This window comes from Salvelinus alpinus, chromosome 26 (genome assembly GCF_045679555.1).
Source record: "Salvelinus alpinus chromosome 26, SLU_Salpinus.1, whole genome shotgun sequence".
In the NCBI taxonomy this organism is placed as follows: domain Eukaryota; kingdom Metazoa; phylum Chordata; class Actinopteri; order Salmoniformes; family Salmonidae; genus Salvelinus; species Salvelinus alpinus.
This window is the reverse complement of record NC_092111.1, coordinates 24,533,528-24,558,491: the sequence shown is the minus strand read 5'-3', so window position 1 is coordinate 24,558,491 and position 24,964 is coordinate 24,533,528. Positions and strand designations below refer to the sequence as shown.

General features: G+C 45.9%; 2 protein-coding genes and 1 long non-coding RNA gene across 7 annotated transcripts; 2 read left to right on the top strand and 1 right to left on the bottom strand.

The window, feature by feature from the left end:
* Nucleotides 1-195: 195 nt before the first annotated feature.
* On the top strand, nucleotides 196-14,739 carry arpp21 (cAMP-regulated phosphoprotein, 21). 2 transcript variants are annotated; one of them, XM_071368386.1, is made up of 19 exons: nucleotides 196-291; nucleotides 7,289-7,435; nucleotides 7,557-7,601; nucleotides 7,749-7,832; nucleotides 7,937-8,109; nucleotides 8,197-8,256; nucleotides 8,378-8,515; nucleotides 8,660-8,756; nucleotides 8,977-9,075; nucleotides 9,150-9,172; nucleotides 9,293-9,346; nucleotides 9,482-9,684; nucleotides 10,250-10,342; nucleotides 12,037-12,170; nucleotides 12,375-12,428; nucleotides 12,546-12,713; nucleotides 12,815-12,902; nucleotides 13,177-13,310; nucleotides 14,249-14,739. In XM_071368386.1, the coding sequence occupies exons 1-19, from the start codon at nucleotides 283-285 to the stop codon at nucleotides 14,429-14,431; spliced, it is 1,986 nt and encodes a 661-aa protein (XP_071224487.1). In that variant the 5' UTR covers nucleotides 196-282; the 3' UTR covers nucleotides 14,432-14,739. The 2 variants fall into 2 exon arrangements, with proteins under 2 accessions (XP_071224487.1, XP_071224488.1); XM_071368387.1 differs by lacking the exon at nucleotides 196-291 and adding an exon at nucleotides 727-1,110.
* A 1,978-nt stretch (nucleotides 14,740-16,717) lies between these two features.
* zftraf1 (zinc finger TRAF-type containing 1) lies at nucleotides 16,718-23,397 on the bottom strand. Of its 4 annotated transcripts, none has more exons than XM_071368388.1 (6): nucleotides 22,242-23,397; nucleotides 21,422-21,516; nucleotides 21,110-21,268; nucleotides 20,288-20,508; nucleotides 19,972-20,150; nucleotides 16,718-19,897 (listed from the first exon to the last, which is right to left on the bottom strand). In XM_071368388.1, the coding sequence occupies exons 1-6, from the start codon at nucleotides 22,542-22,544 to the stop codon at nucleotides 19,685-19,687; spliced, it is 1,170 nt and encodes a 389-aa protein (XP_071224489.1). In that variant the 5' UTR covers nucleotides 22,545-23,397; the 3' UTR covers nucleotides 16,718-19,684. The 4 variants fall into 4 exon arrangements, with proteins under 4 accessions (XP_071224489.1, XP_071224490.1, XP_071224491.1 ...); XM_071368389.1 differs by having other exon boundaries at nucleotides 20,297-20,508; nucleotides 22,242-23,394; XM_071368390.1 differs by having other exon boundaries at nucleotides 21,125-21,268; nucleotides 22,242-23,394.
* Nucleotides 22,418-24,355, top strand: LOC139555014 (uncharacterized). Its single transcript, XR_011670926.1, has 2 exons — nucleotides 22,418-22,545; nucleotides 23,698-24,355. It is a non-coding gene; the product is annotated as an uncharacterized lncRNA (long non-coding RNA).
* The last annotated feature ends 609 nt before the right edge of the window (nucleotides 24,356-24,964 follow it).

Genomic DNA, 24,964 nt, shown 5'->3' with positions numbered 1-24,964 from the left:
TCCTCACCTCCCACCCCCTTCACTGTCTCTCTAGTGTCTAAAGTGCTGTTTTCACACACTTGAGAAGGACTTTTTACAGCTTCTTTCTGCAAATTAGTCCAGGACAGTTAACAATAATTATACCTTTCTCTCTCTCTCTCTTTCTTTCTTTCCCTCTGTCTAGATAAATAGCCAAGAGGGAGAGTGGGGGAGTGAAGCAGAGAAGGAAATGAGAGATTAAAAGGGAGTAAGAAAACCTCTAGCTGTTCTATGCAAACGTTCGTTACCCACCACTAAGCCACAATGAGACAGGTGTGTTATAACAGGTGCACACACACACACACACACACACACACACACACACACACACACACACACACACACACACACACACACACACACACACACACACACACACACACACACACACACACACACACACACACACACACACACAAGTGCAGAGCATTCAAAGGATGTCCTAACAAACCAAGTTAAGTAGAGTACATTAATATGTAGCATACAGTAAATTGTATTAGGCTGCTCTGCTATCTTCCCCAAAAGCTCCAGCAATTTTACACTTACAGTAAACACCTCACAGTACAGACGTACTAGAGAGCTATAGCTGATGTACCAGCTGAGTGTCTCTCTCACACACACACACAGCTGTCCTCTTTCTAATAGGCTTTATATAATAGGTGGGTCTATTTCTGACAGTGTGCCATGGGGAGATGAGGCCGACACCCAGTCTCCATCTCTGCACGCCGTGCCAACCATACCGCCTAAACCTAGACTAGCAGGTGACAACTAGGCTACTGTGTGTGCGAGAGAGATAGATGGATAGATAGATGGGAAAGGGAGAGAGAGAGAGAATTTTGTGCGCGTGCCTTTCAGTGTCAGGCAGCAGAGCTGGTGTGTGTGTCGGAGATACAGCGTGTGGGTGGAGAGAGAGGCAGCTCGTGCACTGTGCCGGTGTCTGACATATAGAAAAGCGAAAGGCGCGTAGTGGAAACCAACCGTGACTCACTCAAAAATACACATCTAAAAAGAGCCGACCCGAGCGCCTGAGGAGAGATTTGACACGGACACAGCGCTCGAGGAGCTCCTGGTTTACGAATCATCTCCCGCGAGGTAAAATAAACACACACTCCCACTGTTTACTGAAGTGGCTGTTGATGTTGTTGTTGTGGGTGATGATGAGGATGATGTTGTTATTGATGTTTATGTCGCTGTGCTATCGAGTTGTGCTGTGTCTTCGCCTTCGGGTTGTTGCAGTTTTTATAGATAAACCTATGTCCATGGGTTAGTCATCCCCCGGCCAAATGGCTTTACCTATTTTCATACTGAGGGCTGACAGACAAGTCCACATGGTCAGTCAGATGTTGTTACTAAATGTGTGCTAAATGTCCACAAACACCAGATACTGATTTTGTCCTTGACAATTCATTTATTTGGACAAGTTTTGCTGAATGGGCCCTGTACGCAGGCTACCTTCTCGGTTTACCAGAGGAATAATTAGGTCTAACAGCAACTGAAATACGTGGTGAACTGGCAGTGACGGTGTGTGCTCCTGTCCTCCCAGAGAGAGAAGAAAATAAAGAAAAGGAGCGTGAGAGGGGGAAGTAGAGAGACAGATAGGGAGAGAGCGAAAGAGAGAGGAAGACAGAGGGAGAGAGTTAGAGATGGGGGGGGGGGGGGTAAGGAGAGAGAGGTTTAGTTGACAGCCCAATGAAGGTTGTGAGCAGGAGGTCTATAGGGGTAAAAAATATCATGTGTCTTAGCTCAGCCAGGGCACAGGAATGCCACACACACCCTGAATAGTAGCTTGACTGGCCACTATGGTTATATCAGCTCTGTCTCAGTGGGTCAAGTGGATTCTACAGAGAAATATGATACACACATACACATACAGTGCATTCATAAAGTATTCAGACCCCTTTACTTTTTCCACATTTTGTTACGTAACAGCCTTAATCTAAAATGGATTAAATACATTTTTTCCCTCATCAATCTACACTCAATACCTCATAATGACAAAGCGAAAACAAGTTTTTTGAAATGTTTGCAAATGTATTACAAATAAAAAACAAATACCTTATTTACATAAGTGTTCAGACCCTTTGCTATGACACTAGAAATTGAGCACAGGTGCATCCTGATTCCATTGATCGTCCTTGAGATGTTTCTACAACTTGATTGGAGTCCACCTGTGGTAAATTCAATTGATTGAACATTATTTGGAAAGGCACACACCTGTCTATATAAGTTCCCACAATCAGAGCAAAAACCAAGCAATGAGGTCGAAGGAATTGTCTGTAGAGCGCCGAGACAGTATTGTGTCAAGGCACAGATCTGGGGAAGGGTACCAAAACATTTCTGCAGCATTGAAGGTCCCCAAGAACACAGTGGCCTCCATCATTCTTAAATGGCAGAAGTTTGAAACTACCAAGATTCTTCCTAGAGCTGCCTCTAGGAAGGTCTTATGAAACCAAGATTGAACTCTTTGGCCTGAATGCCAAGTGTCAAGTCTGGAGGAAACCTGACACCATCCCTACAGGGAAGCATGGTGGTGGCAGCATCATGCTGTGGGGCTGTTTTTCAGCGGCAGGGACTGGGAGACTAGTCAGGATCGAGGGAAAGATGAACGGAGCAAAGTACAGAGAGATCCTTGATGAAAACCTGCTCCAGAGCGCTCAGGACCTCAGACTGGGGCAAAGGTTCACCTTCCAAAAGGACAACAACTGTAAGTACACTGCCAAGACAATGCAGGAGTGGCTTCGGGACAAGTCTCTGAATGTCCATGAGTGGCCCAGCCAGAGCCCGGACTTGAACTCGACCGAACATCTCTGGAGAGACTTGAAAATAGCTGTGCAGCGACGCTCCCCATCCAACCTGACAGAGCTTGAGACGATGTGCAGAGAAGAATGGGAGAAACTCCCCAAACACAGGTGTGCCAGGCTTGTAGCGTCATACCCAAGAAGACTCAAGGTTGTAATTGCTGCCAAAGGTGTTTCAACAAAGTACTGAGTAAAGGGTCTGAATACTTACAGTGGGGAGAACAAGTATTTGATACACTGCCGATTTTGAAGGTTTTCCTACTTACAAAGCATGTAGAGGTCTGTAATTTTTATCATAGGTACACTTCAACTGTGAGAGACGGAATCTAAAACAAAAATCCAGAAAATCACATTGTATGATTTTTAAGTAATTAAATTGCATTTTATTGCGTGACATAAGTATTTGATCACCTACCAACCAGTAAGAATTCCGGCTCTCACAGACCTGTTAGTTTTTCTTTTAGAAGCCCTCCTGTTCTCCACTCATTACCTGTATTAACTGCACCTGTTTGAACTTGTTACCTGTATAAAAGACACCTGTACACACACTCAATCAAACAGACTCCAATCTCTCCACAATGGCCAAGACCAGAGAGCTGTGTAAGGACATCAGGGATAAAATTGTAGACCTGCACAAGGCTGGGATGGGCTACAGGACAATAGGCAAGCAGCTTGGTGAGAAGGCAACAACTGTTGGCGCAATTATTAGAAAATGGAAGATGTTCAAGATGACGGTCAATCACCCTCGGTCTGGGGCTCCATGCAAGATCTCACCTCGTGGGGCATCAATGATCATAAGGAAGGTGAGGGATCAGCCCAGAACTACACGGCAGGACCTGGTCAATGACCTGAAGAGAGCTGGGACCACAGTCTCAAAGAAAACCATTAGTAACACACTACGCTGTCATGGATTGAAATCCTGCAGCGCACGCAAGGTCCCCCTGCTCAAGCCAGCGCATGTCCAGGCCCGTCTGAAGTTTGCCAATGACCATCTGGATGATCCAGAAGAGGAATGGGAGAAGGTCATGTGGTCTGATGAGACAAAAATAGAGCTTTTTGGTCTAAACTCCACTCGCCGTGTTTGGAGGAAGAAGAAGGTTGAGTACAACCCCAAGAACACCCTCCCAACCGTGAAGCATGGAGGTGGAAACATAATTCTTTGGGGATGCTTTTCTGCAAAGGGGACAGGACGACTGCACCGTATTGAGGGGAGGATGGATGGGGCCATGTATCGCGAGATCTTGGCCAAAAACCTCCTTCCCTCAGTAAGAGCATTGAAGATGGGTCGTGGCTGGATCTTCCAGCATGACAACGACCCGAAACACACAGCCAGGGCAACTAAGGAGTGGCTCCGTAAGAAGCATCTCAAGGTCCTGGAGTGGCCTAGCCAGTCTCCAGACCTGAACCCAATAGAAAATCTTTGGAGGGAGCTGAACGTCCGTATTGCCCACCGACAGCCCCGAAACCTGAAGGATCTGGAGAAGGTATGTATGGAGGAGTGGGCCAAAATCCCTGCTGCAGTGTGTGCAAACCTGGTCAATAACTACAGGAAACGTATGATCTTTGTAATTGCAAACAAAGGTTTCTGTACCAAATATTAAGTTCTGCTTTTCTGATGTATCAAATACTTATGTCACGCAATAAAATGCAATTTAATTACTTAAAAATCATACAATGTGATTTTCTGGATTTTTGTTTTAGATTCCGTCTCTCACCGTTGAAGTGTACCTATGATAAAAATTACAGACCTCTACATGCTTTGTAAGTAGGAAAACCTTCAAAATCGGCAGTGTATCAAATACTTGTTCTCCCCACTGTATGTAATTGTGATATTTCCGTTTATTTTTTGACATTTGAAAAAAATTCTAAAAACCTGTTTGTGCTTTGTCATTATGGAGTATTGTGTGTACACTAATGAAGAAAAAAAAGGATTTTAGAATAAGGCTGTAATGTAATAAAAATTTGTAAAAAGTCAAGGGGCCTGAATACTTTGAGTGCACTGTACGTACACGTGTGGCCCCCAGTCAACCATTACTCTGGTTGACCAGTGATTAGCCGACTGCAGGTACCAAGTGTTGTTGTTGTTGTAAGGTTCCAGTCTCGGGTTGGCCGTACAAGGTCGGACACAACGTTAACCAGATTTTTAAAAACTTTTTCCACCCAGAACTACATTGAACAAAAATATTAATTCAACATGTAGTGTTGGTCCCATGTTTCATGAGCTAATATAAAAGATACCCGAAATGTTCCATACAAACAAAAGCTTATTTCTCTCAAATGTTGTGCATAAATTTGTTTACGTCCCTGTTAGTGAGCATTTCTCCTTTGCCATGATAATCCATCCCCCTTACAGGTGTGGCATATCAAGAAGCTGATTAAACGGCATGATCATTACACAGGTCCACCTTGTGCTGGGGACAATAAAAGGCCACTCTAAAATGTTCAGTTTTGCCACACAACAATGCCACAATTGTCTCAAGTTTTGCGGGAGCGTGCAAATGGCATGCTGACTGCAGGAATGTCCACCAGAGCTGTTGCCAGAGAATTGAATGTTCATTTCTCTACCATAAGCTGCCATCCAACATCATTTTAGAAGAATTTGGCAGTATGTCCAACCAGCCTCACAACCACCAACCACGTGTAACCACGCCAGCCCAGGACCTCCACATCCGGCTTAGTCTGAGACCAGCCACCCGGACAGCTGATGAAACTGAGGAATATTTCTGTCTGTAATAAAGCCCATTTGTGGGGAAAAAAACTCTGATTGTCTGGGCCTGGCTCCCCATTAGGTGGGCCTGGCTCCAAAGTGGGTGGGTCTATGCCCTCCCATAGCTGTGCCCCTGCCCAGTCATGTGAAATTCATAGATTAGGGCCTCATTTATTTCAATTGACTGATTTCCTTATATGAACTGTAAGTCAGTAAAAAAATAGAAATTGTTGCGTATATATTTTTGTTCAGTATAGTTTAGTAGGCTACTCAATATGGTGTGCAAAACCACTTTTTTTCTGCAGGTGAAGAACTGGTAACTAACCTTTTCTCTCCTCGGGCACAGGGGCATTTGGATCAGCAGATGAATGATGGTGCACGGGCCTAAACACACAGACACAGGTCCCCGTGTTCCGACTCCATCTGTCACACTCCAACAAGCGTGTCACAGTTTCTGCAGTGTTCAGCTAAAACTATCCTCTCCTCCTTAAAGCCTCCCATAAAGCTTTGTTACCACGGTGATCAGTTCAACCCAGCAGCCATATGCTCCACTCTCCTCTTCCTGCTGATTCTACACTTTCCCTACCCTCTTTTCCATCCCTCTTTCTGAGCTTTCTCTCTGATCTCTCTCTCTTTTCATCACTGCTTCTCCCCATCTTTTTCTGTATCCTTTCTCTCTCCCATCTCTCTCTGTCCGTATCCCTAAATCTCTTTACCCCTCTTTCTGGATCTATGTAAGACACTTTCTTTGTAGCCATGGCTGTGTCCCAAATGGCACCTCTATTCCCTATGCAGTGCACTACTTTGGACCAGACACTACATAAAGAAATGGGTGCCATTTGAAACGCAGAAACTGCCCAAACTATCTATTAGACAAACTGCTTTAGACACAACATTAGTAATCATAACTCTAATAGGGTGGTGTTCCATATATAAATCACCCCTATGACACTGGTGTTACAGGAATAAGTGTCCCCTATGACCCTGTGGTGTTACAGGAATAAGTGTCCCCTATGACCCTGTGGTGTTACAGGAATAAGTGTTCCCTATGACCCTGTGGTGTTACAGGAATAAGTGTCCTCTATGACCCTGTGGTGTTACAGGAATAAGTGTCCTCTATGACCCTGTGGTGTTACAGGAATAAGTGTCCCCTATGACCCTGTGGTGTTACAGGAATAAGTGTTCCCTATGACCCTGTGGTGTTACAGGAATAAGTGTCCTCTATGACCCTGTGGTGTTACAGGAATAAGTGTTCCCTATGACACTGTGGTTTTACAGGAATAAGTGTTCCCTATGACCCTGTGGTGTTACAGGAATAAGTGTCCTCTATGACCCTGTGGTTTTACAGGAATACGTGTTCCCTATGACACTGTGGTGTTACAGGAATAAGTGTTCCTGTCCAAGGGGTTGGAGCGCTGGCCGGAATGTGGTTTTTCCCACCAGTGGGATCAGGAGCTCAGCTCGGAATTCTGGGAATATTGCTGCCGGCAGATCGGATGATGTCTCTCACAGCTGCTGTTACTAAGAAAAGCCTAAGAATACACATGTTACGCATACACTCACTGCGCACACACATTACTATGTACACACACGCTCATGCACACACCCTTAGACCCAACCAGGCAGCCATGGAGTGTGTTGTACAGGGGGAAGGAGGTCAGAGAGAGAGAGGCAGCATATGTAAAAGACGTTCTATGGGATCTGCAAGTGACATTAAGTAGGTGTGTGTGTGTTTATATCAGTAACTGACGTGTGTGTTTTGTAGTTTTCAGAGAGGATGTCTGAAGCGATCGTCCCAGAATCCCCAGGGCTGAGGTCATGTAACGAGTTATGCCCCTCCGCTCTGCCATCCTCACCCCCCCTTGCCACAGAGGATGAGTGTCACCATGACAACAGAAAGGTGGAGCAGCAGGTAAGACTTGCGACTGAATGAGGTGTTGTTATTATAGATCAGATAGGTGACATGACTGGTGGTCCCTGAGGAATGCCATGTGATGTCACTGTGTGTTGATTTGTCACATTTTGTCCCACAGAAACCCGTCAGTAACCAGGGGCAACCAGCCAGGAAGAGAACCAAGGTAGACTCTGTTTCTGTCACACACCTACGTAGAGCCATATATATCACTGTTGTGTGTGTACGCTGTGTCAGACTTGATTTAGTCCCGGGTGGGCAGGGTTTGCACTTCTGAGGCTATTTCATTGGTTAATGTTGTTGCTTGTTTCAGGCCAAAGGCAGGTTGGTGAGGAGCATGGCTGTGTGTGAGGAGTCATTCCCACCATCCCCTCCTGACACCACCCAAGACAGCCAGGTAACACACACACACACACACACACACACAACACGCACGCACCACACACACTCTCATAACACACACACACACACAGACACATCATGTGATGTTTGATGTTTTAGAGCTCTGTTGAAGTCACCATGCTGCCAGGTTGCCATGACAACGAGGAGGAAGAGCAGCGCAAAGAGCCAAACGTGCCCACGCTAATTATCTCAGACACCAGTCAGGAATACACAGACTCTACTGGGATCGACCTGCACCAGTTTATCATCACCACCCTGAACAGCAACCCCAGGTACAATAAACTGTGTGTGTGTGTAACTGCTTAGCTGGCAATGATGTCATGGTAATAATATGATGTCATGGTGTTGTCATCTTTCAGGGACAGGATGATGCTGTTGAAACTGGAGCAGGACATGATCGACTTCATCACAGACAACGGGTATGTGTGTGTGTGGCCATAATTTGTTTTTAATGCAAATATGATTTACTGTATTTACTTCAATGTGTTGTCTAAGCAGGACTGTCATCCCCTCCCATCTTCTTCTCTCTCCCTCTCTCAGTCCCTATAAGAAATTCCCTCACATGTCTTCCTACCATCGTATGTTGGTCCACCGGGTAGCAGCCTACTTTGGCATGGAACACAATGTGGACCAGACTGGCAAATCTGTCATCATCAATAGCACCAGTAACACACGCATGTACGTAACTCTCTCTTCTCTGTGGTATATCAGTACGCTTGCAACAACAGGCTCGTGGGTTTGATTCCCGCTTTGGACATAAAAGTGTCTGCTAAAGGACATCTTATTGTTGTTGTATTATTCTATATTTCTGTATGTGTGTAGACCAGAGCAGAGGTTTATGGACTATGTCCAGGAGGAGAGAGGAGAGGAGACTCAGTGGAGAACCATACTGAAGAGAGACAACGCAGAAGAAAACCAGGTAGCGCTCTGTCTGTCTCTCTGTCTGTCTCTCTCTCTCTCTGTCTGTCTGTCTTTCTCTGTCTTTGTCTGTCTGTCTGTCTGTCTGTCTGTCTGTCTGTCTGTCTGTCTTCTTAGTAGCATGTAAGCACTATACCAGCTTGCATATTTGGACAGCTTTTAGAGGTCCTTGTCAGAGTTCCAGATTTTGAGATGTTGTGTTCTTATCCTGCCCCCACCAGGCGAGGCTCCACCCACTACGCGAGGAGAGGCGGAGCAAATCAATGGAAGAGAGAGAGGAGGAGTACCAGAGAGCTAGAGAAAGGATATTCAACCAGGAGGTACACACACACACACACACGCACACACACACTCTCTCTCTCTCATATCTTATTCTTTCTTCTGTCTTCCACAGCCTGCCTGTCCCCAGGAGACCAGGTAATATTGTTTTTATGTTAGACGTAAATAAAGTTGGGTTGACGTTTTTTTTATGTTCCCCAATGGACGGTTGTAATAACATTGTGATGAATAACTGATTATTTTGTGTTGTTATTGCAGGTCTATAGAGGATGGTAGCCCCCATGCTGCGACCCAGAGGAGGCAGCTCTTTAGGTGAGTGTGCTCTCGACTGGTGGCTGAGTGGTACTGAATCTTGACCGTACCAGTAGCGTTTAGCTGAACACACTACCGGGCCTTTAATGACCAGTTTACTAGTTGAAATCAGTTGCTGGTCTGTGTGTCCTTCAGGGGTACCAGGGGTAACTCGGGCTCAAGCCGACAGAGCAGCACGGAGACTGACTACAGTCGCTATAGTAACTGGAGCAGCACTGACTCAGGTCGCTATAGCAATGACCCCCGACCCTGGAGCAGCACAGACTCAGACTCTGCCTATCAGAGGCCAAACCCCGCCCCCAAGGCCCGACCAGCCAATCACAGCTGGGATGCACGAGGTAGAGAAGACAATCTAATTGAATTGAACTATGATCCTGATCCTTTTCCATGTACTTTAATGTCTACCTTCTCTCCCTTTCCCACCTTCTCTCTCCCTTTCCCACCATCTCTCTCCCTTTCCCACCTTCTCTCCTCCTCTCTCCCTTTCCCACCTTCTCTCCTCCTCTCTCCCTTTCCCACCTTCTCTCCTCCTCTCTCCCTTTCCCACCTTCTCTCCCTTTCCCACCTTCTCTCTCCCTTTCCTACTTTCTCTCCTTTTCCCACCTTCTCTCCCTTTCCCACCTTCTCTCCTCCTCTCTCCCTTTCCCACCTTCTCTCCTCCTCTCTCCCTTTCCCACCTTCTCTCCCTTTCCCACCTTCTCTCCTCCTCTATCCCTTTCCTACCTTCTCTCCTCCTCTCTCCCTTTCCTACTTTCTCTCCTTTTCCCACCTTCTCTCCTCCTCTCTCCCTTTCCTACCTTCTCTCCTCTCTCCTTTTCCTACCTTCTCTCCTCCTCTCTCCCTTTCCTACCTTCTCTCCTCCTCTCTCCCACCTTCTCCCTTTACCTCATCTGTCTCTCCCAGATGACCATGCCCCCACCACAGGCTCCAACTACCTCACGGTGCCCATGGAGAACGGGATTCCACCAGGAAGTATATTACTGAACCCACATACAGGTACACACACAAACACATACATACAGTGGGGCAAAAAAGTATTTAGTCAGCCACCAATTGTGCAAGTTCTCCCACTTAAAAAGATGAGAGAGGCCTGTAATTTTCATCATAGGTACACTTCAACTATGACAGACAAAATGAGAAAAAAAAATCCAGAAAATCACATTGTAGGATTTTTTATTAATTTATTTGCAAATTATGGTGGAAAATAAGTATTTGGTCAATAACAAAAGTTTATCTCAATACTTTGTTATATACCCTTTGTTGGCAATGACAGAGGTCAAACGTTTTCTGTAAGTCTTCACAAGGTTTTCACACACTGTTGCTGGTATTTTGGCCCATTCCTCCATGCAGATCTCCTCTAGAGCAGTGATGTTTTGGGGCTGTTGCTGGGCAACACGGACTTTCAACTCCCTCCAAAGATTTTCTATGGGGTTGAGATCTGGAGACTGGCTAGGCCATTCCAGGACCTTGAAATGCTTCTTACGAAGCCACTCCTTCGTTGCCCGGGCGGTGTGTTTGGGATCATTGTCATGCTGAAAGACCCAGCCACGTTTCATCTTCAATGCCCTTGCTGATGGAAGGAGGTTTTCACTCAAAATCTCACGATACATGGCCCCATTCATTCTTTCCTTTACACGGATCAGTCGTCCTGGTCCCTTTGCAGAAAAACAGCCCCAAAGCATGATGTTTCCACCCCCATGCTTCACAGTAGGTAAGGTGTTCTTTGGATGCAACTCAGCATTCTTTGTCCTCCAAACACGACGAGTTGAGTTTTTACCAAAAAGTTCTATTTTGGTTTCATCTGACCATATGACATTCTCCCAATCTTCTTCTGGATCATCCAAATGCTCTCTAGCAAACTTCAGACAGGCCTGGACATGTACTGGCTTAAGCAGGGGGACACGTCTGGCACTGCAGGATTTGAGTCCCTGGCGGCGTAGTGTGTTACTGATGGTAGGCTTTGTTACTTTGGTCCCAGCTCTCTGCAGGTCATTCACTAGGTCCCCCCGTGTGGTTCTGGGATTTTTGCTCACCGTTCTTGTGATCATTTTGACCCCACGGGGTGAGATCTTGCGTGGAGCCCCAGATCGAGGGAGATTATCAGTGGTCTTGTATGTCTTCCATTTCCTAATAATTGCTCCCACAGTTGATTTCTTCAAACCAAGCTGCTTACCTATTGCAGATTCAGTCTTCCCAGCCTGGTGCAGGTCTACAATTTTGTTTCTGGTGTCCTTTGACAGCTCTTTGGTCTTGGCCATAGTGGAGTTTGGAGTGTGACTGTTTGAGGTTGTGGACAGGTGTCTTTTATACTGATAACAAGTTCAAACAGGTGCCATTAATACAGGTAACGAGTGGAGGACAGAGGAGCCTCTTAAAGAAGAAGTTACAGGTCTGTGAGAGCCAGAAATCTTGCTTGTTTGTAGGTGACCAAATACTTATTTTCCACCATAATTTGCAAATAAATTCATTAAAAATCCTACAATGTGATTTTCTGGATTTTTCCCCCTAATTTTGTCTGTCATAGTTGAAGTGTACCTATGACGAAAATTACAGGCCTCTCTCATCTTTTTAAGTGGGAGAACTTGCACAATTGGTGGCTGACTAAATACTTTTTTGCCCCACTGTACATGCACACATACATGTATATGTGAAAAGGGAATTGTGAGTTTAACCTTGACCTCTAACCCCAGGCCAGCCCTTCTTGAACCCAGACGGAACTCCTGCCATCTACAATCCCCCCGATCCCCAGCAGCCAACAAGAAGCCAGCCTCAGCAGCAGGCCCCTCTGCCGCAGCAGCCAATGGCTGGCCACACAGTCCCTCAGGTACAACACTGATTGCACAGTAACCAAATAGAATTTGTATACAAATACAATAATCTACCTATTCATTAGTTATACTAAATGTATAAACAGTCCTGGCCACGCAACCCGATTGGCAAAATTGTGTTCCAGCTGTGTCGATAATAGCAATAAACAGAGCACGTTTTTGTAATAGAAGACTGGCAATAACAACGCTTTCTCTCTCAGGTGGTTCAATATTCGTCCGTCTCTTACCCTCCCCAGCAGTTGCAATACTCTACGGTACTAAGTTTTTTCATGCATGTATGTTTTTGTGGATATAACAGTGTATGCATGAACAATATAAATGTATTGTGTCTGTCTGCGTGTCTTTGTTAACGTGCTCTCTGTGGTCCTCAGAGCGAGGACCTGTCGTCCCAGTTTGGTCACATGACTGTGAGCTGTCAGCCATTGGGGGAAGCTCCATCTCTATACCCTCCCTTAGCCTCTCCCACACAGAGTTATGTCTATACCGCCCCTCCCCCTCCTCACAACCCCCCCAGCTACTGCCAACCCCCTCCAACTCAGGTAGGAATAACACAATCATAATAGAATGGTAGCATAGAATGGTAGAATGATAGAACAGAATAATCCCATGTGTTGACATGATGTTGAACTCTGTACTGTAGGTGCCTGTGTATTACTACTCTACTACTCAGTATCCTACCCCAGCACCCCAAAGACCTGCCACACCTACCCAGGCCATACAGCCTACAGGTACACGTGTGTGTGTGTGTGTGTGTGTCTGGCAGTAGGGAGGGGGGCCGTTACACTGTAAGAGATGGAGTCTGAGGTCTCACAGTGAACCGGTCTCTTTTCCTGCTGCTTCTACTCTACAGAGAGATCCTGATTTGCTGCTAGTCCTCCATTTGTCAGATATTACAGCAAATGATACAGCTTTGAATTAGCTTTAAACAAACAAGCAATTGATTGTTTTATGAATAATCTGCTGGGCGTTTATCTGTATATCTGTCTCTGTGTGTATTTGTAGGTTACTCTCCTGTCGTAGCCAATCAGCAGCAGAGCTACCAGGGGATGATGGGTTTGCAGCTGCCTCAGAGCCAAGCCCAAAGATTGCTGGGTTCTTATCCACCTGGCTCCTCCCACCCATGTGGTGTAACACAGGTAACTATGACAACCAGTGTCATATACTCGTGGCCATTGTATTAGATACACCACCCTGTTCACGGAAATGGTGAGCTCCTACAGTGAGTCACGTAGCTGTGGCTTGCTATATAAAGCAGGCAGACAGGCATCGAAACATTCAGTTACTGTATGATTGAACGTTAGAATGGGCAAAACAAGTGGCCCAAGTGATTTTGAGCGAGGTATGATCGTCGGTGCCAGGCGCGCCGGTTTCAGTATCTCAGAAACAGCTGGACTCCTGGGCTTTTCACGTTTGACAGTATCTAGGGTTTACAGAGAATGGTGCCACAAACAGAAACATCCAGTCAGCGGCAGTCCTGTGGGCGAAAACAGCTCCTTGATGAGAGTACAACAGTGGTCGGTAAAGCGGCACCCCGGAACGCACTTGTCGGACCTTGTCACGGATTGGCTATTGCAACAGACGATCACACCTGGTACTACTATCAGCTAAAATCAAGAAGAGCCGGCTCAAGTGGTCACGCAATCACCAACTGGACAATTGAGTGGAAAAACATTGCCTGGTTCGACGAATCCCGGTTTCTGTTGCGTCATGCCAATTGCAGTCAGGATTTGGCGTAAGCAGCATGAGTCCATGGACTCATCCTGCCTGGTGTCAACGGTACAGGCTGGTGGCGGTGGTGTAATGGTGTGGGGAATGTAAAATGTATGCACGCATGACTAAGTCGCTTTGGATAAAAGCATCTGCTAAATGGCATATATTATACCAAATGAGCAACATTTCCATGCCCTGAAGAATTCCGGCTGTTCTGGAGGCAAAGGGGGTCCGACCTGGTACTAGATGGGTGTACCTAATAAACTGGCCACAGTAAATCCTCAGTGTTGAATTAAAGTTGCAGTGTTGTCAGGCCACTAATCAAATCTGTGCCTAAATTGAATCTCTCCCTCTCTTTCTCCAGCAGGGTGGTGTGGGGGTATCGTACCCCCAGACTGGTCTCATGTCGCGGGGTGAGGGGGCTTACTGCTGCATGGTATCTCCAACCTGTCCCCCTGGTCCCATACCCCCTCCCCCTCTACACACCGGCTGCCATGCCTCCAGCTGTAGCAACATCAGCAGCCAGGGGTGGGCGGGCAAATACTGACACACACACACGCCCCCACCTAACCACACTTGACCTCCCTTCCCCCCCACCTCTACTTGCACAACCCCACTGGACTGTGTTCAGATTGAGATGCAACCAGTGTTCAAACTGTTACACACACACACACACAGTATACCACAGACAATGTATTGTGCCAAAGCTGTATCAGAGGTACTGTACTGATTTAAAAGCATAATTGATATACTCCAGTTGAGTTTTGTATGGATATGAAATGATTCTATATATGTATTGTAGTGTTTGAGCAGAATAAACTGATGTGGCTGATTTGACAGGTCACCTTTCTAACAGCTGTGGTCTCTTTCACATTGAGTATTTGATTTGATTTTCTAATCTACACACTGCCGACATTGTTACCATTGATTGTATCACAATTATTAAATTGTTGAACGGATGTTTTTTTTTACATTTGATAGATCCAGAATGTAATTCACAGAGAGCAATCTATAACAATAGTATTACACTTATCAAAAATATAAAACGCAACATGTAAAAGATCCCAGATATTTTCCATATATCTCAAATTTTGTGCACACATTTATTTACATCCCTGTTAGTGAGCTTTTCTCCTTTGCCAAGATAATTCATCCATCTGACAGGTGGCATATCAAGAAGCTGATTAAACCGCATTATCATTACACAGGTGTACCTTGTGCTGGGGACAATAAAAGGCCATTGTAAAATTTGCAGTTGTCACACAACACAATGCCACAGATGTCTCAAGTTGAGGGAGCGTGCAATTGACATGACTGCAGAAATGTAATGCTAATTTCTCTACCATAAGCCACCTCCAACGCCATTTTAGAGAATTTGGCAGTACGTTCAACCGGCATCACAACTGCAGACCACATTTATGGCATTGTGTTGGTAAGCGGTTTGCCAATGTCAACATTGTGTACAGAATGCCCCATGGTGGTGGTGGGGTTATGGTATGGGTAGGCATAAGCTACGGACAACGAACACAATTGCATTTTATCGACGCCAATTTGAGATCCTAAGGCCCATTTTTGTGCCATTCATCCGCAGCCATCACCTCATTTTTTTAGCATGATAATGCATAGCCCCATGTCGCAAGGATTTCTACACAATTCCTGGAAGCTGAAAATGTCCCAGTTCTTCCATAGCCTGCATACTCACCAGACATGTCACCCATTGAGCATGTTTGGGATGCTCAGGATCGACTTGCACGACAGCGTCTTCCAGTTCCCGCCAATATCAAGCAACTTCACACAGCTGTTGAAGGGTGGGACAACATTCCATAGGCCACAATCAACAGCCTGATCAACTCTATGAGAAAGAGATGTGTCACGCTGCATGAGGCAAATGGTGGACCAGATACTGACTGGTTTTCTGATATACGCCCCTACCTTTGTGACCAACAGATGCATGTCTGTATTTCCAGTCGTGAAATACCTCGATTAGGGCCTAATGAATTTATTTCAATTGAGGGATTTCCTTATGAACTAACTCAGTGAAATTGATGCATGTTGCATTTATATATATATTTCAGTATATTTACACCTTTTCTTGTGGTCCTGTCTCCAAAGTCTTGTCTTCACTCTTAAGGGTCAATCGAGGAGTTAGTGGTTGGGGGACAGTAGGCTCTGTACATCTGTAGTAGATGAGGACACCCACTACCATAACAACCACTGCTGTCCCTTTTGCAGAAAGGAAAAGAGTGATGTGAGGTTTTAAAAAAGACAAAACCACTCTATTAAGACATTTCGTGTGGCATTTTTTTTGTTCACCCTTTCTGCTCAGTATCTAGCTGTCTTTCTCTCCCTCACTCACTCTCATGGTCTCCATCACTAACTAACTCACTAACTCTCTCACACACACACAAACCTTTACTGATGCAACATGGTCAATGATGAGACAAACACAAGTTGATAAAACACACACACTTTTTGCCTGGCTTCTGTCAGTGTGGGGGAGACACCTCACAACTCCACCCCCTCCCGTCTTTCAAAATGCAAAGGGATGTGAGCTGTCTGCTTGGCAATTTAGCTTCATGGCACCCTACAGGTGGCCAGTCGGCATTGGTGAGTATAGCCCAGGAAGTGACCCAGGAACACAAACACTGCCATCTATTTCCATAAAAGGACAAAATACACACCACAGTATTGAAGTAAGCAAAGCAAAACAGTATACGTGACCGACCAAAGGGGTTATCATCCTCATTGTGACTAGTTTCAGCAGTTAACAATTTGGATAACTCTCACACACGCGCAAGCACACACACACACACTCACTCACAGGAGAGGAATGTATTTTTCAGTTTCCATGATGTTTAATAAAAAGGCAGCCATAGTGAGATGAGTCAGTGAGTCTATTGGTATAGAGACAAAAAGCATTAAAACACAGAATACAAGACCTAGATAGGCCTGGAGGTGAGACAGATCTATAGAAATACTCAACCTAGATAGATCTGTCTCTACTCCTGATCTATCACAGTAGATTCTACTTTTAGTAACGTCAATCGTCATCATAGCGTCATTCAAGTAAGTCTAACGCTCTAAACACGTCGCCATAGTAATGCACCACACCCACCCCCTATACACACACTCACTCACACACACACACACACCGCCCCAGAGGGTTCTCCCCCTTTAGAACCGGAGTCATGGTCTAGTCCTCTAGAACAAGGTTGAGCTGGTGGACCGTTCAGGTTATATTTTCCCTCTCTCTGAGATGAACCACCCTCCCATCGCCAATAACTTTATCTGAGACTTGAAGACTTGAGGTACCTCCCCAAGCTAATGCCTACACTTCAGCTCAGAGGACCAACACAGTCTCGTGGCACGCAGATAAACTGGGTTCAAACCCAGTCTGTCACACTAGCTGGGCCTCCCCTCTCAGAGCAAGCTGGGGTTCTCCAATTCTAGCAGGTCTCTAGTACAGACCAACCAGAGCAGAGGAAGGAGTTCACATGTGTGCAAGTGTGTTTATAGGGATGTGTTCACTTGGGCACAAAATTAATCTGTCTCAACACACACACACACACACACACACACACACACACACACACACAAAAACTAACTAAAAAGGAAAAGTTCACAGGTATTTAAATATTCAGGGTTAAAAGGAAATATGAATTGGTATAAGTTAGCTTATAACGTTAATATATAAATCACAACTAATGTTGAAAGGACTAACTAAAAAGGAGCATGCAGAACACCTCTCCTGTGTGTCAAAGGGCAAAACACAGCCATCTTGGCTCTGGTCTTGGCTGCTCTCAGATACAAAATGAACACCTGTCCTAAACACACAGACTAGGAGCAGGTCAGGGAGCAAGTGAGTGTGTGTGTGCATACAGGTGGCTCAAAGACACACATACACCCTTTACCTCTCCATTGGACAGACTAACTGAGTGGTCAACAGAATTCAAAATTCACATTCACATCTTTGGAACACGCACACACTCGCGCGGACCATCCTGCTTTGGTTGGTACAATGCATTCAGAAAGTATTCAGACCCATTGATTTTTTTAAAACATTTTGTTACGTCCTTATTCTAAAATGGATTAAATGGAAAAAATGTCCTCATCAATCTACACACAATACCCCAAAATAACAAAAGTGAAAACAGGTTTTTTTTAAATGTTTGCACTTTTTTTTTTTTTATACCTTATTACATAAATATTCAGACCCTTTGCTATGAGACTCAAAACTGAGCTCAGGTGCATCCTGTTTCCATTGATCATCCTTGAGATGTTTCTACAACTTGATTAGAGTCCACCTGTGGTAAATTCATTTGATTGGACATGATTTGGAAAGGCACACACCTGTCTATATAAGTTCCCACAGTTGACAGTGCATGTCAAAGCAGAAACCAAGCCATGAGGTCGAAGGAATTGTCCGTAGAGCTCCGAGACAGGGTTGTGCCGAGGCACAGATCTGGGGAAGGGTACCAAAACATTTCTGCAGCATTGAAGGTCTCCAAAAACACAGTGGCCTCCATCATTCTTAAATGGAAGAAGTTTGGAATCACCAAGACTGTTCCTAGAGCTGGCCGCCTGGACAAACTGAGCATTCGGGGGAGAAGGGCCTTGTTCAGGGAGGTGACCAAGAACCCGATGGTCACTGACAGAGCTCCAGAGTTCCTCTGTGGATATGGGAGAACCTTCCAGAAGGACAGCCATCTCTGTAGCCCTCCACCAATCAGGCCTTTATGGTAGAATGGCCAGACAGAAGCCACTCCTCAGGAAAAGGCACCTAACAGCCCATTTGCCTAAAGTACTCAGACCATGAGAAACAAGATTCTCTTGTCCGATGAAACCAAAATTGAACTCTTTGGCCTGAATGCCAAGAGTCACGTCTGGAGAAAACCTGGCACCATCTGTGGCAGGGATTGGGAGATTAGTCAGGATCGAGGGAAAGATAAACGGAGCAAAGTACAGAGAGATCCTTGATGAAAACCTGCTCCAGAGCTTGAGATGATCTGCAGAGAAGAATGGGGAGAAACTCCCCAAATACAGGTGTGCCAAGCTTGTAGCGTCATACCCAAGAAGAATTAAGGGTGTAATCGCTGCCAAAGGTGCTTCAACAAAGTACTGAGTAAAGGGTCTGAATATTTATGTAAATGTCCTATTAAAGTTTTTATTTATAATAAAATTTATAAACATGTTTTTGCCTTGTCATTATGGGGTATTGTGTGTAGAATAATTATTTTAGAATAAGGCTGTAACATAACAAAATGTGGAAAGGGGTCTGAATACTTTCCGAATACACTGCATGTGCTACCTTAGGCTCAGGTGTCACCACCGAGTCCATAGCAACAACACCCTCTCTCCCCTAGCAACATCCCCGTCTCCATAGGAACAACCATGTCAGTCTCAACAGACGAATTTCCCTGGCAACACCACCTCGTCTTCATAGCAACAATGAAAGCACCCCAAGTTAGGGTTCTATAACTCTCAGAAATATGTCAGCCAGTGGTGTGTGTGTGTGTGTGTGTGTGTGTGTGTGTGTGTGTGTGTGTGTGTGTGTGTGTGTGTGTGTAAAGAGGTATCAGTGGTTCAGTGGTGTATCACTTTAATCTCAAACTTCAGGGGGTGAACAAGCTCTCTCTCTCTCCCCCCCTTCCTCTACCACTCTCTCGGTCTTCTCTCCCCCCTTCCTCTACCCCTCTCTCAGTCTTCTCTCCCCCCTTCCTCTACCCCTCTCTCGGTCTTCTCTCCCCCCTTCCTCTATCCCTCTCTCGGTCCTCTCTCCCCCCTTCCTCTACCCCCCCGTCTATTTCTGGATCTGGAAGATAAAGAGTCGAAGGTTGATGTTTTTGGCAGCCAGTAGTTTGTTACACTCCACAGAGTCGGTGATGGGCAGGGGGACGTAGTCTGTCTCGTTGGTGTCGTTGCTGAACGCGTGGTGGTGGATCACAGGCTTGATCCTCACGTCATCGTACGGACCTTTCAACAGCAGGAAGGAACACTCTATAGCGGAGTTCACCTACAGAAAGGAGGAGGGTTAGCGAGAGAGTGTGTGTATGTCAGTGTGTGCGCATAAGTTCAGTGAGTGTGTACCTTGCTCTTGAGGATGAGCTGGAAGGAGAGGGTGCGTTTGCAGGAGAGGTTAGGGTTGCGTTCAGAGTCGTTGACCCTGGCCTTCAGAACCCAGGTTTGGTTCAACACGGTGAAACGAGGAGTCTCATAGTACAGACGGGTTATAAAGTCATCTGTCCGGTACGGCCTGAACTGGACCTCTGCGCAGGGGAGAGGGAGGGGAGGAATGAATTAGAGAGATCCATGTTTTCTATGTGTGTGACTGGTCCTTCAAGACAGATAGGAACGATTGTCCTGGTAGTCAGGTACTGTGTGTAAGACAGTGCGTACTGTGTACCTAGCCTACCTGTGAAGCCAATCTTCTCGTAACAGAGCAGGGAGAATATAGAGCTGTAAAGAGTTAGTTCTCTGCGGTGGCTCTGGTCCATCTCCCCCAGGATGCCCATCAGCTCTGTGCCAGTCTTGGTGGGGTGGCAGCACTCCTCCTCGTGGACCGGCAGCTCGTGGAACGGCCCCTTCCACGGGCAGCCAATCCGCTTGTACTTACACTGTGTCACCCTGGCAACATATCAGGAGGTGGGAGTTTAGGGCCAATCATAAGGAGGAATAAGACCATAAGCAAATTAGTTTTTGTCTCTCTATCATCCAGTCCCAAAACGCTTCCTACCCTTCCCCCTTGGTCCAACTCCCTAGTTTCTGCAGATCTGTAAGGTGGAAGAAATATGGTACAATCTCCACCACTGCACTGCTTATACCCATCACCCTATAGATCTACAAACATGGAGGGGTTAGGGCAGAGGGGGAAGGGTAAGAAGTGATTTGGGACCGACTGTATAATTTCTGCTGGTTCTGTCAGTAACACCTGCACCAGGGTCGTCTGATCGTCATAACAACAACAGAACAGGCACGCACACACACCCTGTAATCAGTTTGGTCAGTAAGTAGATCAGCTGTTTTCTTTTCAGAAGAGCAGCAAGTGATATTTTCCCATTCACCCCCCCCCCCTCCCTCCCTCCCCAAGGCCTAAGCAAACCACGTTTCTGTGTGTGTGTTTGTGGGAGGAGGAGAGGGGGGGGTAAGGGGTAGGTAAAATAAGATTTGGAATGGAAATACATTGTAGGTCCCCACGAGGATAGAAAAACAAAGTGTGTGTGTGTACCAATGAGGTGTGTACCTGTCTTGGCACTCCTCTCTCTGGTGCCTCTCTAGGCTAGAGCGAGGGAACTGTTTGAGACAGAAGGGGCAGTCTGTGGGCAGCTCACTCACAGCCTTCTCTACAGCCAGGTTCCTACAACAAAGGGACTTACTGATCTCACACCTAAAGGGAGGGGGGGGGTAATCAATCAGCCAGTCATTTCAATTATATTTGTATAGAGACACGGTTACTAATCTCACACTTAAAACAGAGTCACGTAAATCAGTCAATCACTCACTCAATGCAACTGTATTTATAAACTGTGTGTGTACAGACCTGCAGTTAGGACACGTGGCCTGTTCTTCTTTCAGACGAGAGTCAGCCAGCAGGTGGATAAAACAGCCAGCACACATCAGGTGACCGTTGGTGCACTATAGAACAGAGGGTTAATGTAGGTGTGTTTGGTGTGTCCATACTGTGGATAGTCGTCTTTATAAATCAGTGTTCATACGCTATACAGAAATGCATAGTATAGAGAAACACACAGGTGTTTCAGTATGTTTGTGAATGGCCATCTTTTCAAACCAGTCTTTGGGAGTGGGGAGAGCAGGTGTTATTTGAGGGCATACTACTCAGTACCAAACCACAGTAATGACACAGGTGTAAACTGGGTGTGAGGCAGGCAGTTCATTCAGTGTAACATGCTGATGTGTTGGGGTTTGCCTATTCCTAACTCCTAAGGGGCAGCCTGGGATGCACACATCTGTATCTGTTCATGTCTTGTTGTTGGCTAATCTGCAAAGAATCGGCAGCCATTTCAGACACCTAGCTATCTACATCCAGATGATTTATAGATCAGATAATCTCTCTGCACTGCGCTGAGCTCTGGCTAACCCTCCTGAACAAGTTAGCTACAGAGTTAACGTAGCTGCTAGGCTGCGGCCCTGGGCCCCACAACTCTTCGCCTATCGTTACAGTCCATGACAGGTGGTGCTCAATAGGCCTACAAACTGTCTTCAACCCCCACTTCTTGCCTGACAGCCTAGTTAGCTAGCTAACATACATGTTAGTTAGGCTTACTTCATACGAAGTTAGCTAGCATTGACAAGAGGGACAGAGTCAGTAGGCGTGTAGGCGTGTTTGTGACAGTATTTACCTGATAAACGGAGGCTTTGGGCAGGTCTAGACATACAGTGCAACACAGGACTGAATACAGCCTCTCTTCCAGCTTTCCCGACTCTCCCTCCGGCAGTCTCATCCGCTTCTTGGGCGGCGGCTCGTCCGGATCCGACTCGGGACCGAGCCCCTCTCCTCTCCGGATGCTCACCTCCTCCTGCATAGACGGCCCCCCGACAACTGCCTCCAGGGCTGCCCCCACCGCCACAACCCCCAGGCCGCCTGAGGAGGAGCCTGGAGCGGCCGCGACGCCCACCTCCCCCCGCTCTTCCACCGAGGACATGGTGGGTGGTGGTGATTGTCAGGCGTTAGCTAGCTACCCGTCACCAAAATGTTACCTAGCTGGCAGGTTTAACGTCACAGGCTAGGCAGGGGAAAACCAGGCCACCCAGCTAAGGGTCAGTTGGCTAGCGAGCGATCAGAGCTGGAATGCCAAGTTGGCTAGCTAGATAGCTTGCCTGTTCGTAGGCAATGTTACGCAATAACGCGCTTGGAATTTAGATACACGAACCCTCGCGTAACGTTCTGGAATATCCAAAATTGTTATTTGATGATCGTTTTGTAGATTTGTAGATGGATATTTAGCGATGTTGGCAGATAAGCGAAATTCAGCTAGCTACTAGGCTATAAGTATCAAGCTCACAAAACACTCCAGTTCTCTCCGCTGTCTAGCTATAACAAAACACCCCGTCAGATGTTTTTGTGTTGTCCATTCTCTTTCGTTTGTCGTGCCAGCGCGTGAGCGGACGTTCAGCAACTGCCCGATTCGGCAGATCGGTTAATGTCTTTTCCCCTGTGCCAGCTCACTATCCACCGGCCCCCGGGAAGTGTCAGTTTTGGAAAAAGCAGAGATATGTTCAGACAGTTCGCTGGGACTACTCTCTAACTACACAGCCATCTTTGTTTTTCTCCTGTCCGGACGGTCGCCTCCTCTTCTCCCGACTTCACTACACCCTAGCTCGGCGCTAAATATTTCTGATCCTTACTGGTGTTACTCAGCCAAGGTCACAAAAAAACTAAGCCCGAGTTTCGGAGAAACTGTCAATATTTTGCCAGTAGCTGTTATGGCCTTTCTTGCCAGTCCCTTGGCTGCGTCGCGGATTGGCTATCAGTGGAATGTTTTGTTGTATCAGATGACTTGGGGGGGTTGAAAGAGTGTGGATGCGCATGCGTAGTGGCTGTCTGCAGGGTCAGCGTGGTAGGACCAATGACTGAATATACTGGTAGGATGGATTTAACTAAAATGGAGCACGTCACCTTACCAGCATGGAGTCATCTTCCTGGACACAGCCAGAAATGACCAGACAAATCATGCTACCAGAAAACCCCTGGTTGACCCTGCCCCTGCACAATATACAGCACAATATACACTGTACAAATCATGAAGAACACCTTGTAATATTGAGTTGTACTTGTACCCCTCCTTTTGCCCTCAGAACAGCCTCAATTTGTTGGGGCATGGACTCTACAAGGTGTCGAAAGCGTTCCATGGGGATGCTGGCCTATGTTGACTTCAATGCATCACACGGTTGTGCCAAGTTGGCTGGATGTCCTTTGGGTGGTGGACCATTCTTGATACATATGGGAAACTGTTGAGCGTGAAAGACCCAGGTGTGTTGCAGTTCTTGACACGTTCAAACCAGTGTGCCTGGCACCTACTACCATACCCCGTTGAAAGGCACTTAAATATTCTGTCTTGTCCATTCACCCTCTGAATGGCACACATACACAATCCATGTCTCAATTGTCTCAAGGCTTAAAAATCCTTATTTAACCTGTCTCCCCCCCTTCATCTACACTGATTTAACAAGTGACCTCAATAAGGGATCATAGCTTTCACCTGGATTCACCTGGTCAGTCTATGTCATGGAAAGAGCAGGTGTTCTTAATGTTTTGTACACACAGTGTAGGCCAGCCTACAAACAGTACCAACAATAGGCCTATCCTTCATTTGTCAAATGATGTAGGCTAATAGACTGATACATTCAGCGATAGGCCATCCCCAGAGGACCCAGGTGTTGCGATCTTGTTAAGGATCATTAGACTGTTATTACACTGATTGGTCACTCAAAATAAAAGACTCTCAAAGGAAAACTTTGCCATAAATGTTTGTCTTGTATCTGAAACTCCCATATTAGCTAGTGAGCCAGAGAAGAAAGTGAGCAGGTGGGGTTAGAGTTTGAGTAAGCCTTGTCTGTCTGTTGTGTAATTCTGTGAGTGTCGATGGTAGTTATTACGAACATTCTTTTTAGGTTTGTGTGTGTGAGAATTGAGTTATGCAAGCGGACGATGTGTGTGTGAAATCTATGGCTTCCTTTAGTTTCAATCATGTGACTCTTTTGTTGCTGTTTTTTTTTTTACTGTATTTGACTGTATTCATTTTTTTACTGTATTTGACTGTATTCATTTTTTTACTGTATTTGACTGTATTCATTTTTTTTACTGTACTTAACTGTATACATTTTTATTTACTGTACTTGACTGTATACATTTTCTTTATTGTATTTGACTGCTTTATGTTGTTTTACTGTATTTGACTATATTCATTCACAAGAGTGAAACCAGTCCCTTCCCCCATCTCCCAGTTGTGCCAATCTGGTTGCTGTGAGGTGTTTATGGGGGGTGACAGCTGTCAATCAAAACGGCTGAGCAACCCAGGATATCCTCAGGGCAGGAAGGGGGAGCTAGTCTGAATAGTGTGTG

Coding starts and splice junctions, on each gene's coding strand:
- zftraf1 (XM_071368388.1), bottom strand. CDS start 22,544: ATGTCCTCGGTGGAAGAGCGGGGGGAGGTGGGCGTCGCGGCCGCTCCA. Junction 20,509..21,109: donor GACAGGTACACACCTCATTG/GTACACACACAC, acceptor ATATGTTGCCAG/GGTGACACAGTGTAAGTACA. Junction 20,151..20,287: donor TGGCTTCACAGGTAGGCTAG/GTACACAGTACG, acceptor TCCCCTGCGCAG/AGGTCCAGTTCAGGCCGTAC.
- arpp21 (XM_071368386.1), top strand. Junction 10,343..12,036: donor ATTACTGAACCCACATACAG/GTACACACACAA, acceptor CTCTAACCCCAG/GCCAGCCCTTCTTGAACCCA. Junction 12,171..12,374: donor CTGGCCACACAGTCCCTCAG/GTACAACACTGA, acceptor TTTCTCTCTCAG/GTGGTTCAATATTCGTCCGT.